Source organism: Haplochromis burtoni, unplaced genomic scaffold (genome assembly GCF_018398535.1).
Source record: "Haplochromis burtoni strain Fernald_Lab_line unplaced genomic scaffold, NCSU_Asbu1 Contig_51, whole genome shotgun sequence".
Taxonomy (NCBI): Eukaryota; Metazoa; Chordata; class Actinopteri; order Cichliformes; family Cichlidae; genus Haplochromis; species Haplochromis burtoni.
In genome coordinates this window covers 367,666-385,607 of record NW_024582412.1, presented here as the reverse complement: position 1 = coordinate 385,607, position 17,942 = coordinate 367,666, and the positions used below count along the sequence as shown (strand labels likewise).

At 40.1% G+C, this 17,942-nt stretch overlaps 1 protein-coding gene across 2 annotated transcripts in view; it reads left to right on the top strand.

Annotated features, from left to right (window-relative positions):
• The window catches only part of si:ch211-196i2.1 (collagen alpha-1(I) chain), a 117,228-nt gene that overhangs the window by 46,111 nt on the left and 53,175 nt on the right, over nucleotides 1–17,942 (top strand). Inside the window, exons 5-7 of one of the 2 annotated variants that reach the window (XM_005921731.2) lie at nucleotides 360–494; nucleotides 874–954; nucleotides 16,310–16,930. In XM_005921731.2, coding sequence (XP_005921793.1) covers nucleotides 360–494; nucleotides 874–954; nucleotides 16,310–16,930 — 837 coding nt within the window. The other variant, XM_014333404.2, reaches the window with a different exon arrangement.

The following is a 17,942-nucleotide window of genomic DNA, read 5'->3' as shown; positions in this document are numbered from 1 at the left end:
TTGTAATGCTTCCAGTTAGGATCCTTAATAATGTTCCTCTGTAGAAGTGAGCTAGAACTTTGCATGGTAATTTTAGGCTTCTCAGATTTCCTTAAAAGCTTTCTTCATCACATGTAACATAGATGAGGAAAAGTTTTTTGAAAATGAATATTAAAATATTTTGATTTTGTTGTTTCAAATATTGCAACTTAATATCACCACATTTCGGTTATAGGTAAATTAAGTTAAACTTCTAGTATGTCAGGCTATCCAAACTGATATTTCACAGGGATAACAAGCAGGACATGAAGAGACGTTTACTTTTTTGACGTTGTGTTTTCAGACTGCATGTTTGGTTGCTCTTTAATTTCTCTGTGCAGGGTCATCTTCGACAGCTGGCCTTCCTGATGGGAGATCCAGATGCTGCCCAGCAGCACTGTAGCCACCACCCACCCCTCTGCAGTGTCACTGCTCCTAAGCCTCCCCGCTTACCACGCACCAACAACCCGCTGCAGGTGAGGAATGCTGATTTAAAGAAACGGCAAAAGAAATTAAATCAGGAACATTTTCTTTTGACTTGTATACACAGCAGCCCTCAAACATGTCACTGAGGTATTTAAGGTGAAGCCATCCATGTCTTTTGAAGCCCACAACACAAACGCTCAGGCTCCTGCAGTTAATTCACTGACAGCACACACTGCTATATAATTTAATATAAGCAATATGAAAGATCACCAGAGGATTTAAAATAAAAACTGCACTGACTCCTGTGGTTTTGATCCAGTCTGGTGAATTTAACAACTCGTGAGTGTTTGGTTGTTCATCAGTGCAGGCTTGAACAGTCTTTGATTGTGGTTTTTTTATTTAGAAATTGTTGCCTCTGTTTCCACACAGAATATACTGTTGTCCTCAAATGACCTGGAGAACCTGCTGGGGGATGCAAAGGACAAGTCTTTTTTGAGCTTTGACCGAACTGTAAGTAGGATATTGGGTGTCTTAATTGTTAATTGTTAACCAGAAATTCACTTTTAATTCGCATGTTAGAAACAGTGAAAAAGTGCAGTTACCTGGTTTCACAGCTGTCGCCTAGTGCTGTAGTGACAGACTATGGGCAGCTTATAACCAGTGTATATATACACCGACCACTGGTCTGGTTTACGTAGGTTCTTTTTTTGCCATTAGTGTCTGTGTCTGTGAAACCAACAGTCCGTCAGTCTGCAACAGTCTGTCATTAATTAGCCATGCTGTGCTGAGCCTCAGGCGTCAGAGGCCTCATCCAGCAGTCCCACCTCTGTCTTTGGCTAACTGGTCCACTTCACATGGTTGTGTGCGCTGCATATGTGTGTTTAAGTGCTTGATCTGTGAGACACTGTGTGTGTCTGCTCACTGGCCTTTGTTGTGGCCTGCAAGAGGCCACATTCCTTCACTGAGGCTAAAAGTCTGCTTTGATAAATTGTAGCAATGGCTCATTTCTTTTGATCTTTACCAAATGCAGTTTGGGATTGGATTAGTGGTTTTATTTTGAATATTTAAAATGAAGTAATAATCAGCACAGCTGATTCCCATACTATGTGTAATCAGCAGCTCATCTGGATTCAAATGAGAGTATTGTTTTCTGAGCATCAGGACCGGACTGAAGCTGTCAACTTTTGTGCAGAACAACATTACACGTGCCGAGGTGGGTGGAGCCAGGGAGCCCCATCCATCTTCTATGTGCAGAGGTGAAGAAGCTTGACAGAATAGTAAGGGGGTTAGGGGTCACTGATAAGAGACAGACTAGTAATTTGAAGTGTGAAAAGTGATTTCCCCCTGTTGTTAAAGTAGTCACCTGATTATTTCCAGTAAATTAGCTTTTGGATGATCTGATGGATTTTTGGTATTCTGTAAAGTTTCTCTGCTGTTTATATAAATAATATCTAAACACTATCTCTCATATTGTTCTGTTTCCTTACTGCTTACTGCTCAAACTATAGGTTGTATGTGAAATATTGATATGGCCACCAAGAAATCCCTCACCAGTTTGTGGATTCGCATTTTATGAAGCTTTGAGTTTTGAAGCTTTGAGGGGTTTTCACTGAGGCAGTCCTGGTGTTTTTAAACCACATCTGACAAGCAAAGTTTGGATCTAATGAAATAACTGAGAAAACCAGACTTTCCCCAGCTAACTACTTGTGACTGACAAGTTAGCCAATGAACATAGCCATAATGTTTTATTCACCGTATTCCAGAAACTGGGAAGAGTCACCAGGAAAATGCTTAATGATGTCATGGATCAAGGTAGCCAAAGGCTGGCTTTCTCATAACTAGAGGAGTCGCCTCCTGCTGGCAGCAGCAAGAAAATACAGATTTAAGACCTTTTTTTTTTTTACTCATGTTTGCTTCACTTTTCCAACTTGGAAGCTAGGTCTATATTTCATACTCTCTGTATGCTGTTGCCTTAGTTTTCTGAGCCAGAAGTGACCATATTTGGATGAAATAATGAGAAATCATGTAGCAGTGAACATTGTACCACTTGTTTAGTAACCTGCATTTACAAAATGTATGGACAGAGATGGATAGCTGCTAATTCGTGCTAAGTAAAGAGTTAAGACGTGTTAAGTGCACAGCAGTCCAAACCTTTCTGTCAAATCATTGCATTAAAAAATACTCCAAAAGGCGAAGCCTAGCTCACAGATAGTTTGCTAGTTAGCACTCATCTATTACTTAAATCAGCCTAGGAAGTGTAAAATTAGCCTGGTCTAGTACCAGCCTGTAGAGTTGTTTATTTCTGCTGTAAAGTTGGGCATTACAACATGTAAATATTGGAGATAAACTTACTTTTAGAATCAGCCTCAAGTGGCCATTTGAGGAACTTCATTTTCCTCGTCTTTGGTGACAATTTTGAGGACAGGCCAGGTAGACTGAATGTTGAATCACTGTTGGTGATGAGTGCGAGCACACATGTAATGATCAGTTCACGGCCAGACACAGACATCATATGTTTTTGGCCATGCAGTGATTAAAAGGTAATTAAACGTGAAAATGTACTGTTAACATTAATTGCAATATTGATTGCTTATCAAATAAAACCGCCTTACTCTCTGTACCAGCCGATTCATTTGTTTCTACTTAAGATCGCTCAGTGTTTAAAATCATGTCAGTGATGATGAATGTTTAATCTCATCAGCACATCCCACATCAGCCTTAGGATGCCAAAATGTGCATACACATACTATTGTTCACGCACATGAACCAAACACTTCTTGAAATGCTGTACTGGCGCTCGTGTTTCTGGAATCACCATATGAGGAAAACAAAGAGGGCTACATATGTTTCAAAACAAAGGAAAAACAAAGCTGGTTTGAATTTACATTTTTGTGTATACAAAACATACCTTAAATAATCAGTGAGGGTCTGTTTGTCTTTAAAAAATGCAGCAGTGTATAGCCAGAGAAGCTACTACAACCTTGAATATTTAAGAAAAAAAACAAACGGGCCATGCCGTGCCACGCTAGCCCCACCAGGCAGAAGCTTCTACATCAGGATGGCATTGGGATTCCTTTTTGATGATGTACATGACCAAGACCTCTCCTGCTGTTTTGTGTTGTCGGGACTTTTTGGGTTTTTTCCAGGAACAAGCTGCCCCAGATCAGTCTTAATAGTCACTGAAATCTTCTTCATATGACTGCATCACATTTTCTCACGTAATTATCTCTCTGTCTGTTCATCTGTTTCTGTTTTCTGTCTTTTACTGCGTCTGATTCCGTCTTTCCGTTTTCCATGTCTCTGTCCTCTTCTATCTGTTTAAGTCTTTGCATCCTTGAGTTTTTGTTTTTTTGTTTTTGTTTTGTTTTTGCTGATGAAATTTTTGCATGGCATTGTTGTGTAACTAAATAGCTGTACTTAGCTACAAGTGAAAGTGAGTGATGATCATGGCTTATCATGTAGGTAACAATAAATCAGTGAATAAAGGATATAATTGTTTTTTCTGCCGTCTGTCTCTCATTATAGCCATGCAAACTATGCTTGCGGTGGTAAAGCTGCCTCTGGCTCTCTTCTGGTCCCTCTTCCCTTCTTTAAAAAAAAAAAAACATTTCTAAAGAAAGTAAATATAGCAACACATTAACAAGACCTATTTCTCTTTTGTTGAGGTCTGCTGCAGTCGTCTTTGAAACCTAACATTTCTGACTGCTGGGCCTCTTTGTTGGGGTTTCCTGATTTGATGAATGTCCCTTCTGGGCCCCCGTTGACAGGTACTCTCTTTAGAGACATGGCTTTCAACCAGTCAATGTACAGTACCTCAAATGTGCACAAAGATTTTAAATGGCACTGGAGGTCATGGGCCTTAGCTAAACATGTAATCACAAAGTCAGCGCTAACCTGAGTGTAATCTGACCGCTTTGAATTTATAATTAACTTGTCCCATATTAGTCAGAGTTACTTTGTTTTGCAAATTCTCTCTGTCATTTACAGCTTCTCAAATTGTGAACACATGTTGTTTTTCACCTATTTTACATAATCACTCAGGTCAGAGTCTTCCTTGTACAAGACATTTAATGTTAAGTCATCGATATGTACTGTGGCACGTTTTTAAGGGCTGTTTTATATTGTTGGCAGACTTTTATTGGGATAAAGAAGTAGTCATCAAAATGGGTTCAAGCTGTGCTATTAGTGCATGTACAGATAATAAAATGAGAAAGTTGTGAATCTTTTTCCCTTTCTTTCCTTCTCCCACTTCATCTTTGGGCCAATGGAAACTTGCAGCATATGTAACTAACTTCTCAAACTGTTCCTGCTGCTGTGTCACCTGACTCATGAGTCAGCTAGCTCATGAACATGGATAAATATTTCAGTCCAGAAGAACCCAAATGTTGCTGTATTGATGTTAGGATTACACAGAAGTCCCTGAAAATGTTTCAGCATGTGGGGGTTCCCTGCCCGCAAAAAGTTAGGGAACCACACGGTTAAACAACTGATCAATTGTTGGAGTAATCAACATATTAGCTTCCCAACATTATAGTCTACTAGAAGGCATGTGTTCAGATTTCTTTCCATGTGCAAAATGCATATTTTTCAGAAAGAGGGGGGAAAGAAGGAGGTAGTGCTGGAGAGCATGACGAAGCTTGCATTTGATTGTTTCTCTATGTTGAAGGTTACCAGGCAACTGAAACCAGTTTGTTGAAGGGGTTTTGTAGTTACAGCACTGCTTACACACGATTCCTAACAGTGTCAGAGACAGGCAGGGAAGCACACACACGCCTATGGAGTTAATGTTCCCTGTTCCATGTCTTGTCCCTTCCAAGTGTTTCCGTTAGGGTCTCTAGAGAAGTCCCCTTTCATAAAGCTTGTCAAACAATGGCTTTTAACTGTCCCACTGAGACAAAAGCAAAGAGGTTTGGGAAAAATGATCCATCATTCTGACACTTTTCCATGACTTGCTTAAACTGGTGAGAATGTCTTGCTTTACGTGAGGTGTCATTTTTGATGTCATGACGTAGCCTTAGCATTGAGGAGTGTGCCTGTTAATGAATTACCCATTTTAGGTTGATAAATGAAAATATATTTTTGATGGAACAGATGTGTTAACATGGATTTGCTGTCTTATTTATATATGTAGCAACTTAACTCCCTTTTCCCCTCATTTAACACCTGACCTTTGGCTGAAGACAAATGCTAAGACCGGGTCATCCAGCTGGTCTGAAGAGACTGTAAGATGGTCAGGTTAGCCTGGATTCAACCCTATGAGGACATGAGATACTTCTTCAGTGATTAAGGAGGTTATTGCTATTGTAGTGTGTGTTTGTGCACTTGTATGGACAGAAAGTTTGGAAATTATCATTGATCTCTTCCATCCTAGAGGCCTCTTTAGTGGCTGGTGGGGTGTAAAGCTGCTGCCAGTCAGGCTTCAGTCAGAAGGGAAAATACAATACAGTATAACTAAACTGAATTTACATTTTTGGAATTTGAAAGCGATTCTGTTGCTGATTCTGTCATGCAGTTGCATTAACTTTTTTCACCTCTCTGGAAGTGATTCCTTGCAGAAAACACCTGAGAACCACTGCTTCTCATGCTTAAAATGCGTAAAATTCCAATTTTCACAGGGTTGTTTTTTTTTTTTTTTAATTTCTTGATTGGTAAGGATGTTAATAAGGAGTAAGAGATAGTCCAACATTATTTGATCACGTTTGGAGCAGTGACTGACTAAATTGGGAGTGCAGTTTCACATGTGAAATGTGTATAATTAAAAAGTCTGTATGTTTAACCATGTGTTCAATAGGCTACTGGCTTAATGGGTTAACAAACAAAGAAAAAATCCTGTTTGCAAAGCATTCCTCTCATATCGCATTATTGTGAAAGTCAACATCTTCTCATGCCAGAATACTTCACGTTCCTTTATCATCTTCACCCTAATAGATGCACTTAAAATGGTTCTAGATATTAGTTGTGTCACATGTCAACTGTGACCTCGCCACAGCCGGTCACCATTTGCACTGGTGGCTGGGGTGCCCTCAACCTATTGCAATCTCCTGCTGAGTGATACATGTTGCCACTTGGGAGTAAAAGAAGCTGAAATAGAAAGGAAATCTTGACAGATGTTACAGTAATACCTGCACTCATAGGCTTGTATCTTCAACCTGCCCACGCTGGCTGCGCATCAGGTTGCAAAAATCCCGAGAAACATGACAAAGCAAGCTGCGCTACAAAGGGTGGAATCAGTTTTGGCATATGCCACCAATCACAATCATGAAAACAGCAAAAATAAAACATGTTTTAAGTTACCAGTTAGCATTAGCAAGGTTGCATAGAAAACTGAATATGCAAACCAGCAGATGCATCCCGCATGAGGCAGATACCTGTTAATAAGTGCTAAGTAACATGTTAAAAAAATACTAGAAATCTACTCAGCAAAACTTCTTTTTCACAGGCTGTTAGCACAATTAACCACAAAACTAGCTGTGATGTTTGTCAGATAATTACATTAATGAGGATATAATTGGCCCTTAGAGCAGGAGGATGGTTAGGAGCTCCAGTTTATTCATTAAAAATAGCAGATGCAAAACTGGCAGTCTGCTAGTCTGCTGTTGCTTTTGGCATGTATGTGTCATGTAAAGTAGCCAAGCTCCTAATAATGCATTAATTTAAATCTTCTTTTGAAATGATAGGTAGGCATTTTAACCAAGGAGTTTATGGAATTCACATTTAAGCCAGTTACAAGCAGCCATCTGAGAAACTCTGAGAAACTCCTCGGAGGTTTCAACCAATACTGTTCACATGGTAGCTTCCCTCTTTTTTTTCATCCTTGTGTTAAGTTATCGCTTCATTAGGATTTACTTGGAGCCATATCTTCAAAAGGTCAATAAAATCTGTTTCACAAAACACTTTGAGATCTTTCCAAGCTCTCCAAGAGTGAGGTCTCTTCAACCAAACTGTTGATACACTGCAGTTCAAATATGTTGGAACAGATAAAAAGTTATTTTCCTCAAGACAACATAATAAAATAAAGATTCATATTAAAACAATCATCTGGTGGGATCGATTTTGGCGCTAAAGGCATGCTTTTCTGTTGTTTTCTGTTGATACATCAAAGGCTCAGTGAAGGGCATGCAACATTTGCTATTTTCAAATATTGCCTAATTAGAGAGCGAGGATGAGGGAGCATGCTTTGTGTATCTGATTGATATTTCTTTGTTTTTATGTCAGCTCGATGGCCCTGCATGCTGTCAAGCTTTTCTGTTATGCACGTCAGCATACATCCAGCAATAATTTTTCATCTGCGTAGCAAGGTTTATAACTGTTTCCAATATAAAATAATTACAGACAAGTCAAACCGTGAAGAACAAAAGGAAGCAGAGATGCTTGGATGAAAGTGAGGGAGGAGATGGAAACAGAGGATTGAAGAAATGTTTCCGTAGCCACTTCTTTCTCTGTGTCGCTAAGCAGCGCAGAACCGTTTTCTCCACACGAGAAGCCCCGACATGCTCGTACTGATAATTTTCCACTCCGCATCTGTAATTTAGAACAGGGCATCTAGGCTGTGATGATAAATGGTTACATGCTAGGTGATGAAAACTTGTTATACGAGTGCTACATCAGCACATTAGCTTTCATGAGGGCAGAAATACCTGTGATTCAAGTCCCAGCTGTTAAAGTTCAATAAAAATTGCGTTTTCAGTGCAGACACAAGAGACCTCTGGAAGCCATTATGTGGTGAGGAAGAAGATGTGCCGGGAAGTAGTTTAAAATTAAAAAGAGATCACTGATTTACCCCCTAGCCTGCACATCTGCCGCGCAGTTCAAAAGCATCCACAGAGGTTCTGTTCACCCTGAATCAACCTCCCCCTGCTCTTGTTTATTTATATCGCTGTTTGTCCTAGACCACCTCGCCTTTTGGTCCTAATAGACATGAAGTAATGCTTCCGGTGACACTGAGGTGCCCTGCTGTTTTTGACTTTAATGCAGACGGGGTCTCCTCTCTGCATCGACACAATAAATGTAAATCAAGCCAACCTCAGAGAATCCACAATGAATATTTCCCCTCACAAGTTCTCTCAGCTGTGGTTATTTCACTGAATCTGGGAACTGTGGCTTCCCCTCCCCTAATTCCACCACATTTTATTGTGCATGCCTCTAACCATGTGCAAAAGCAGTGGGGATTCCCTTACATCTTCCTTATCCCTGTTTTCCTTCATCGCGCTCTGCTCGGTTGGAACGAGCAGTCACTGCATTCATTCAAGCAGATTTTTAGTTGCCCGTGATGTTGCGGTTTGAGTTTAGTGCCAATAGCTTGCTGTGATCAGAAGTTCACTCACAACCTCAGTCTTGGTTAGTTAAGAGCTGGCAATTTGGATGTTGTGGATTTAATAAGTTTAGAACAGCCGTCGCCTGCTCTGAAATTTTGTGGGTGAGAGAATAGAACATATTTATTATTCACAAGAGTTCAACATTCAAATTGGACCTATATTGCAGTTGTTACGGTCACTACTAGTTACCCAGGCCACCCTGAGGGTTAATTGGCTGTGCTAGTCTCTTCATGAGCCAGATTAGATGTATTATTTATATAACCTGTATGGTTGGGTGGTGAGTGTGTACCCAGTAGGTGTGTGGGTGTGTCTCCTGGGAGCTGGATCAGCCTTCTGTGCAGAGGTCTGCCTTTGTGTACAATTGGAGCTGAGCTCAAGTGCAGACAGCCCCGCAGTGTCTCCTGCAGTCATGCCCTACCATGTTGGCTGGTACTTGCTCCTGGGATGCCTATTGCTGGATTTATTGGGGTTGCATGTACAAGGTCAAAGACGACGGGATGGAAAGGTACTCCCTACTACGGCTCATACGTGTACTGATTTTAACCTTTTCTTTGGAGTTTTCTGTTCTGATGCAAAGACTCTGGACAGGAGTGAAGTGCACTCAGTGTGGAGGTGCTTTTAATTTGGCTGAGGATGCTTTTGGTTCTAATTAATTCAAGGTTGCAACTCATGTGACTTTCAACTTATAAATACCCTAAAGATGCTCATAAAAGCAAGCTTCTAAAACCTTAACTCTTTAATTATTTGTCTTATGCTTAAACACGCTTGAATTTTTTTTAGTAACACTAAACAGTATAGTGAGATTCTCATTTCTCACATTTATCCAGGCTTGTGAACAGCACGTGGAATACACTTTCCGGTGACCCTTCAGCCTCTTCTCCTGGTCTCGAATCAGGGATCTTTCATATGTAACGGAAACAATTTGCATTACTGATGAGAACATTTAGTAGAAAAGATAGACCCCTTGGTCACTTTCTTGGATTCAGAACATTGCATTAGACAGATGTACCCCTGCATGGTTTATGGTTTGCCTGGCTAACTCTTCTGTGGAGGGTTCAAACTACTTAAAAACAAAGGAAAATTTGAACATCAAAGCACCATTTTTTGTGAAAACTATGATTCATGGGAACATTAGTGACAGTCATTGCCCATTTAAAAATGTTCTGTTGGTTATTTTATTATCTGTTTTTATATTGTTGTGGATGTGAGAGTTATTCACAAGGGCTAGTGTCTGTGTTGGCCTCCATGAGAGAGCATTTCTGGTCAGCTGGCAAATCCAGCTACCAGTACTTAGTAGGCTGGAGAGCAGTTTTATTGTGCAAGAAAAGTTTAGGTATTTCTCCTCTTCTCCATAATTCTTTATGATCTTATTGTACATTCCCAGACCACCACTGTTGAACTGGTGGATGCTTTGATCACAACTAAATGTACCATTTCTAACATGGGTGGTCCCGCTGGTTCTAAAATCCCTGAACGTGACACCGTTAATGCCACGCACTTGACCTGCTGAGCTGCAGTGAAGTCACACTCTGACTTGTGTGCACATGACACACACACACACACACACACACACACACACACTGTAGTGCCTGCCTCGCCTTATGTCTTGTCTGCATACCTGTGTCTTAGCGAGATTTATGGACCTTGCCATTTGATTAGCCTTTGTAGGAGCAAGTCTTCATTGTCTGTGTGTGCGTGCACATGTGTGTTGATAATAGCACTCTAGCCTGCAGCATCTTTGTCAGGCTGTGAGGCCCCCATAGATTTCTTATTACTGTCAGCTCCTTATGCCTCCTGAGACTTGAGCTTTGTGTAGATAGCCATTAATTATGGCCTGTGAACACCTGCCATAACTTTTATTTACTGTGTGTAAGAGTGACACATAAGTTAAATTGAGATTTTTTATTTTTTTTTTAATTAGTGGATGAAAAATTCTCCTGCTTTGTTTTAATGGAACTGATGTCATTCTGGAAGTCATTCCAACAGCATTACCATGCAATGGTATTTTAACTAAGATGATAGTAAGACAATATGATGGATTAGGTTGGATTCAAGTCCCTGCAAGTCTGGCCAGTAGTTGCCTTGAAGGTTGGAAAAGCAAATGGAGAAGCATAGTTATGCCCTTAATACCTGGATCTATTAGTCAAGTGTTTGTATGAATGCAAATGATGTTGCCTTTAAGACATTTGGCACATTTCCTGTCAGTTAATTGGCTCATCTTTTTAAAACCAATACTGGCTGAATCCATCATGCTTTTTGCATGGTACTGTCTGTTTGCAGTCTTAATAAAACCTCATATATGTGACAAAAGCTTTGTTCTCTTCAGACCAAGTCTTTTGAAATTTCTTGACATCATTATATGCAAAATTTCCAAACTTAACTTTGCCATGATTCCTCCCTGCAGCAAAGTGTTGCTAGATGATGTTTCATTGTAACTAATAAGTCAGTCCATGTACCTTTACTTACAATTTTCATTGTGTTTGCAGTGCAAATGTGTGAGTCCAGTCTAAACAGGCATACTTAGATTAAAGAAGATAAACTAGTTTTCTAAAATTTTCATCTTTATTCAAAATATTTGCTATTATTAGCCCCAAAACAACAAATTCTATGGATTATAATAATAAAACAAAATCATGGATTTCCCCAGTCACTTAAAGTCAGCCAAGACTCAGGCTGTGCCGTTGCTGCACCGTTCCTCCAACTTGAGAAGTCTTGTTAGGATTAAAAAGCAAACACACACACACGCATAAACACACACACTTTGAACATGCTTGCTTGCTCGAGCCTGCTACTACAGAACCTTTAGAGAGATATCGAGTGTAAACATCATCTTGGCTCATGATTTAAAGGCTCATAGAGTTACTTGCTGGGATTATTAGAGTTTTGTTTGACAGGATAACTACACAGACACATGCTATGCAACGTCTGCTCTGTAGATCATCTTTAAAACTGCTGTTTTAAAGATGACTCATGGAGGCCTTGGTGTGACCTTAGACTGAGAAGAGTTTAAACTTGAATTTCAGTTGTTTTTCACATTTAACACATTTAACATTATCCTGATGATACTCTAGGACCGTTACAGAGTGTAGAGAAGACCTGTTGATAAACACAATCCATTAGCTTCATGCTCTGTGTCTAACATTCACACAGGTCCAATACTGATGTGTAAAAAAAACATGGTATAATGTGGTGAGCACCACTGTTAAACCATAAACAGTGTGACTGCAACATACTTCATGATATATTGTGTTATTGTCAAAACATTCCTTAGAATTAGACAAACCGACAGTGTTTCAATACATTATCACTTTGACTTCGTTATCCTCTTTGTAGCACTCATCTCCAAGTTCAAAGGTTTCCTCTGAATACATAAATCCTTAATACACTGGCTGCAAAAATATGATTTCAGTTTAAGAAAAACAGCTGTGCACTTTGGTTCTTAGCAAATGCTGCTCAAATAGGACTGAGTAGTACCTCTTGAGGATTCTTCGGACGAATAGATATAGTCACAAGGAATTCTGGTTTCAGTTTATTGAGGGCATTCATTTATGCACAGCCCTCTTAAGGTCCCACCACAGGATGAGGTTTGGACTTTGCTGGGCCTATTCTGTTTTAGATTTTCGGGTGTGTTTGGGATCATTGTCCTGTCGCATGACTCAGTTTGGACCAAGCTGTAGTTATGAGACAGACCTCACATTTGACCCTATAATACTTTGGTATAGAAAGAAGTTTCCGATTGACTCGGTGACCCAAAGAATGGGACAAGCTGTCCCATTCTTTGGTTGCAGAGCATTCCCAATCATCACTCCTCCACCACCGTGCTTGACATTTGGTATGGGTGGTTTGTTTTTGCCAAAAATGGTAAGACATCCTGTTTTGTCTCATCATTGTAAAAGGCATTTTTCCAGAAGTCTTGGGATTTATTGAGATGCAACTTTGCAAACCTAAGCTTGGCTCCACTTTCTTGTTAGAAAGATGAAGCTTTGTGTTTGCAACCCTTCCAAAAAAGCCCTACTTGTTTAGTCTTTTTCAAAAGGTACTTTCATTAACAATTAACATGCTAACTGAGGCTTGTAGAGTTTTTGTGAGATTTTTTTTGCAGTTTCTCCAAGCATTGCACAGCCTGAGTTTGGGGTGAATTTGCTGAGACTGCTGCCCCTGAGAAGACTGTGGCAATGTCTTAAGAAACACCTGAATGCTCCAGATCAGGAGCAAAAGTGCCAAAACATCTACTTCCACAGAGGCGGTCTCATCGGCTGATAATCAGCTAGTCAAGTGTCCTTGAAAACTTTCTTTTAGACAGGATTGCATGTTCATATTTGCTACTCTGGATATTATCTCCAGCAGAAATATTTTGTTTGATTCATAGACCATATCTAAGAGATTGATGTAGCCACCATGACGTCACCTGTTTGTCAGTTCTGAAGCCCTGAGCTTCAGCATCTTGGCCGTGTGTGTCCTTTTTTAAGACCAGATATGACTGTACTTGTCAGTGCTGTAAAGCATGCCCTGTTTTATTTTCTATTTTACTCTAAAGGGGAAAATCATTTACAAAATGAATGTCATTTTATATAAAATTAGATTGGAAACTTGCAACTGAGTTAATAAAAACATCAGGAAAGTGTTTACTGAAGTAATAAATTAAGCAATACGTCTTTGTACTGTACATGTGGACTTTTTTCCAGCTAAAAGTTGCTCCTTGGTAGCCATTAGATTTATTTTATAATATTTTATTTTAAGACATCAGGTGGCTTTATTTTTTAAACCTGGAGGATATACCCATGCTTCATATACACAGTTCATGATGTGTGTTCAGTTTAGAGAAATAGGATGTTTTGGAATTTATTTTTCTTTTTTGCACAATGACAGTATATTTTTATTTATTCATCCATCCATTCACACTCAGATTCACACCTAGTGACAATTTGGATTATCCAATTAACCTATCCCCACAAGTTGCATGTCTTTGGACGGTGGGAGGAAGCCGGAGTACCCGGAGGGAACCCACGCAGACACGGGGAGAACATACAAACTCCACACAGAAAGATCCCGGCCTGATGGTGGAATTGAACTCAGGACCTTCTTGCTGTGCGGCAACAGTGCTAACCACCGTGCCACCGTGCTGCCTGTAGCAGTAGATTTTTATTTTTGAGTTTATTTTGTGTACATGTGTAACAGATTGGAATATATAAAATACAGCATATAACATTCAATATATCCTAAAGGCTTGTAGTCACTGACAACTATCAGCACCTGGCTGACTGGCAGATGTATAATGGTATTCCAACTAAGTATGACCTGCGCTGGCTCATAAGGAAGTCTCTCTGACTGAAAGGGAGGTAAGTGGAGGAGACGATGTTGACCAGAGGAGATCCAGTGTCACGTTATCAGCTGGGCCTGTTTGACTGAATGTGGCCGGGTATAAGAGAAAAAGAGAAAGAGCTTTTGTTTCCATTCAGGGCACTGGCTTTGGCTCTTGCCTATCTCGGGCCTTTGCTGGCCTGGCTGACTGGCCCCATTGCACAAGGCTAATTGTTGGCCTGTTGTTTCAGATGAATGAAAGCCATGTTTAACTTATTTGACATGTTTCTGGATGTTTGGGCATGTCATTGAGCATGCTGAATTGATTTTTGCCTTGATAAACAACTATAACCAACAAGAAAACAGAGCCTATCTATATACTCATATCTGCAATCTTTCCAGTGCATTTGTATTCCTAATATTTGTTGCTCTCATTTTTCTATAGCTCTGTTTACGTCCCATGGAAACTTTTATTTAGTTCTCAGATATCGTGGAAGGGTTATGAACTGTTGCCTTCGCTGCTCACTGTGCCTTTTCTGCTGAAAAAAGGCACAGGTTAATGGTCCAAACACAAAACCTAGTTTCACTTATGTGCCAAAAGATACTGGAATTGTTACTAAAAAAATTACAATGTGACTTCACTGGTTAAAATGTTTATTTAGCATGATTTGTGACATTGTGCGTATACCAGGATCAAGACGTCTGCGTATCTCCAGATGACCAGTTCCTATAAACGATTCGGTTACATAGACCTGGCGTAGAAAGCCGTCTATTCTGAGAGATTATTGAATTGTATCTTGTGTTAGACCTTTGCACAATGTGTAAACCCCCGCCTCCTATTGCTCTTCCTGTCCTTCTGCTTCCCATATGCCTCTTAGCTCCGCTTTTGTGCTCTCCATTTCAGCCCATTACGGTCATCAAACAAAATTTATAGCCCTGTGGTCCCTTTCCCCTGAAAGGCCTCTCTCACTATTCTCCATTCCCTAGGGCCCAGCATTTTGCTCTGTTTTGTTGTGTGTGTGCGTGCGTGCCTATGTATAAGTTCACATTTTGACAGCTGGCAAAGCTGATTTACAGTACGAACGATTACAGAATAAAGAGCAGTCGATTAAAGCTCTAAACTGTATAAACTGTTGTGGGGAGGTGTAAAACAGAGTTTGACACAGAGGGAGCCTATGGTGCTCCAGTCTAGAGTCTGTACTGAAGTAAAATTTCTTACAGTACAGTCTGCAAAGACAGCTGCTGTAAATATAAAGGCACTACTCAGTCTTGTCAAGATTGATGTTAAACCTAAGACGAAGATCCAACTAGAGATAGACGTGCTTTAACCTGAGTATCAGCTGGAGGATAGCAGAAGTCACAGTAGGTAAAGCCGTGGAATTTGAGCAGAAATGTTCCTTTTTATAGTTTAGGTGAGGAGATCTTTATTGTCATTATTTACAACAGCAATGGTATCCCAACCATGCTGTAAGAAATGTGATGGCTGACCTACAGTAACGGTCAAAGAGCAGAGACTGGGGCACTTTGGAAAGGTTAAGTGCCGAAAAGAAAAGTTCTTAATAGTTTTGGGTTCAATTAGGATCTGAGTGTAACCCGCTGAAATGTTAATTAGAGACAGCATAGTTAACTATTTTGAAAATAAATGCCATTATCAGTTGTGGTGGTGTGCATTTTTATTTGCCAGATGGGTTAAAAGTAACTAACTAACTTGAAGGCAGATAAAATGAAATAATGCCAGATGTCAGTAAAGTGTTTTTTTTCTGTGGGTAGAGGCCTGTAGTAGGGGGAAATGTGGGTTTTTGTCATTTAGATTTAAAACCATCCCAACACCAATATTTCTTTATTACATAATAAATTTTTGTTCATTTAAAAAGTGTGTTGTTGTTTTTTTCAGACAGCTTTCAGAAAGAGCTTTTGATTTGACAATGATTATATGGTGTGTTTTGCTTTTGTCCACTTGTCATGACATTGGTTTCTCTCATCAACAGGGTCTCTACTGTCAGTGTGCTATTGTTCTCGTTTCTATTGACTGATGGTAATGGTAGTAAGGACATTTCAAACTGCACCAGGCTGATTTTTATCGTAGTATTTTTAAAGCTCATCAGACAGTCCACCACAATAATGCAGAACCAAACAATGAAAGATTCATACAAGTGCTGACATCAAACAGTGCTACAAACCAAAAAAAACCTGCTTTGATGTCTAAAAGATGGAATGTGAGCCCCAATTCTTGTTTTCTTTCTTGACAGAATGCGTTCCTGCGTCGAGAAAGTTCACGAGGCGATGGGACGGTCCCTTCTAGACCCAATCGGAAAGGTTCAGTAGGTCGTGGGGGTGTCCTTTTGGTGGATGAGGACACTGACTTGTTGGATACGATCTTCCAAAATGGCAGACAAGTGAACCCACGGTTAAAACCTTCCAGAAATGGACCTAAGGGAAGCCAGAAAGGGAAACCTGAACTATCATCTAAAAACATGGATGAAAATATTACCACAGAGAAGAAGAAAGATTCTAATGGGAGGACTTCATCACTGTTTCCTGGAAAGCCTTCAGATGATATAATAGACCTGGATATTGGAGGTTCTCCTAAGAAGCCCTCGCTCGGTTTTCCTGCACCTCCTAAGATTCCTTCAGATCCCAGATCCGCCACAGATTCTAGCAAAGAGACCACGACTATTTCACCTCGCAGCACGCAGAGTTCCATACAGTTTGATCGTAGACGTGAGCACAAAGGCAGACTACCAGAAAAAGGCCGCCCTGCAACTGTAGCCATTGTGTCTAGAGATGGAAACCTGGTTTTGGGCTCAGATGGCAAAATGTACCGGCTTCAGAGAGGCCCACCTGGCCGAATGGGTCCGCCTGGGCTGGAAGTAAGTGGCCTTTTGGTCTTCTCATTGCTCTTTAAAACCCGTTTTAATTCTATTGTATGATCTGTTGTAGTTTGCTCTCTCTCATGTCCATATCTCAGTGAGAATTTTTGGCAGAGTTTATTCAACTTGTTCATTTTGCTTATCAAAGCAAAGGCCTTCCTGTTTGTTTAAAAGTAAATTGGATGTATAATATCGGTCCATTGTTGGATGAGATGAAAAAAAAATCTTTGTGAATGAAAAGAGTATAACGACTGTTTGCTTTTACAGCTTACAAGCGCTGTTCTCCATCAGCTGCCATATGAATCTGATTAGGGGTGGTTACACTCTTCAAACATGCGCTGATCCACATGTCTTTGTTGCTGTGATGGGAGCGCTCGCGCTTAGGGAGTCTCAGCCGTTTGTCATAGCATTACCCAATATGACAGGATTACCCTTTGGCTTCCAAGTTATCTGATTGGTCGGGAGGAGTAAAGTCAGGTCATACTGTCTAGTTGGAACACTTACCTGGTTTAAGAAGTGGGTCTTAACTGTGACTGCAGGGTAGACAGAACCAAAAGCAGACATCACATCTGGTTACGTCTGGAGTCACGCTGCCATAAAATCCACAGAATAACTCAGCACGATTAATGTGATTAGACCCAGCCGAACATGAGGGAAAATGTCCTGTTGGCTTTTCTGTCCACATACGCGGCACAACAGGTTCTTCTTGATCATCTTGAATCCTATCTCAAAGTAGAAAAAAGCATGTTTCAGGAAAGTACCTGGCTGCAAAAATGAATTGATAAAGGTATTTACATGATTTATCAAAATGACTCAAAAGGCTGTCAAATCCAAAATCTAATCAACACCTATGTAAACCTCTGATGATAATTTTTCTTGACTCACATCAATTGCCTGATAACCACATACGGTAGCTCTCACTAATGTCAATCTAAAGATGAGTTAACTTATTATATTCAAACTTTTCAAAAGTGATTACACCGTCTTCCTTCCATCAATTTGCATTGCAAGC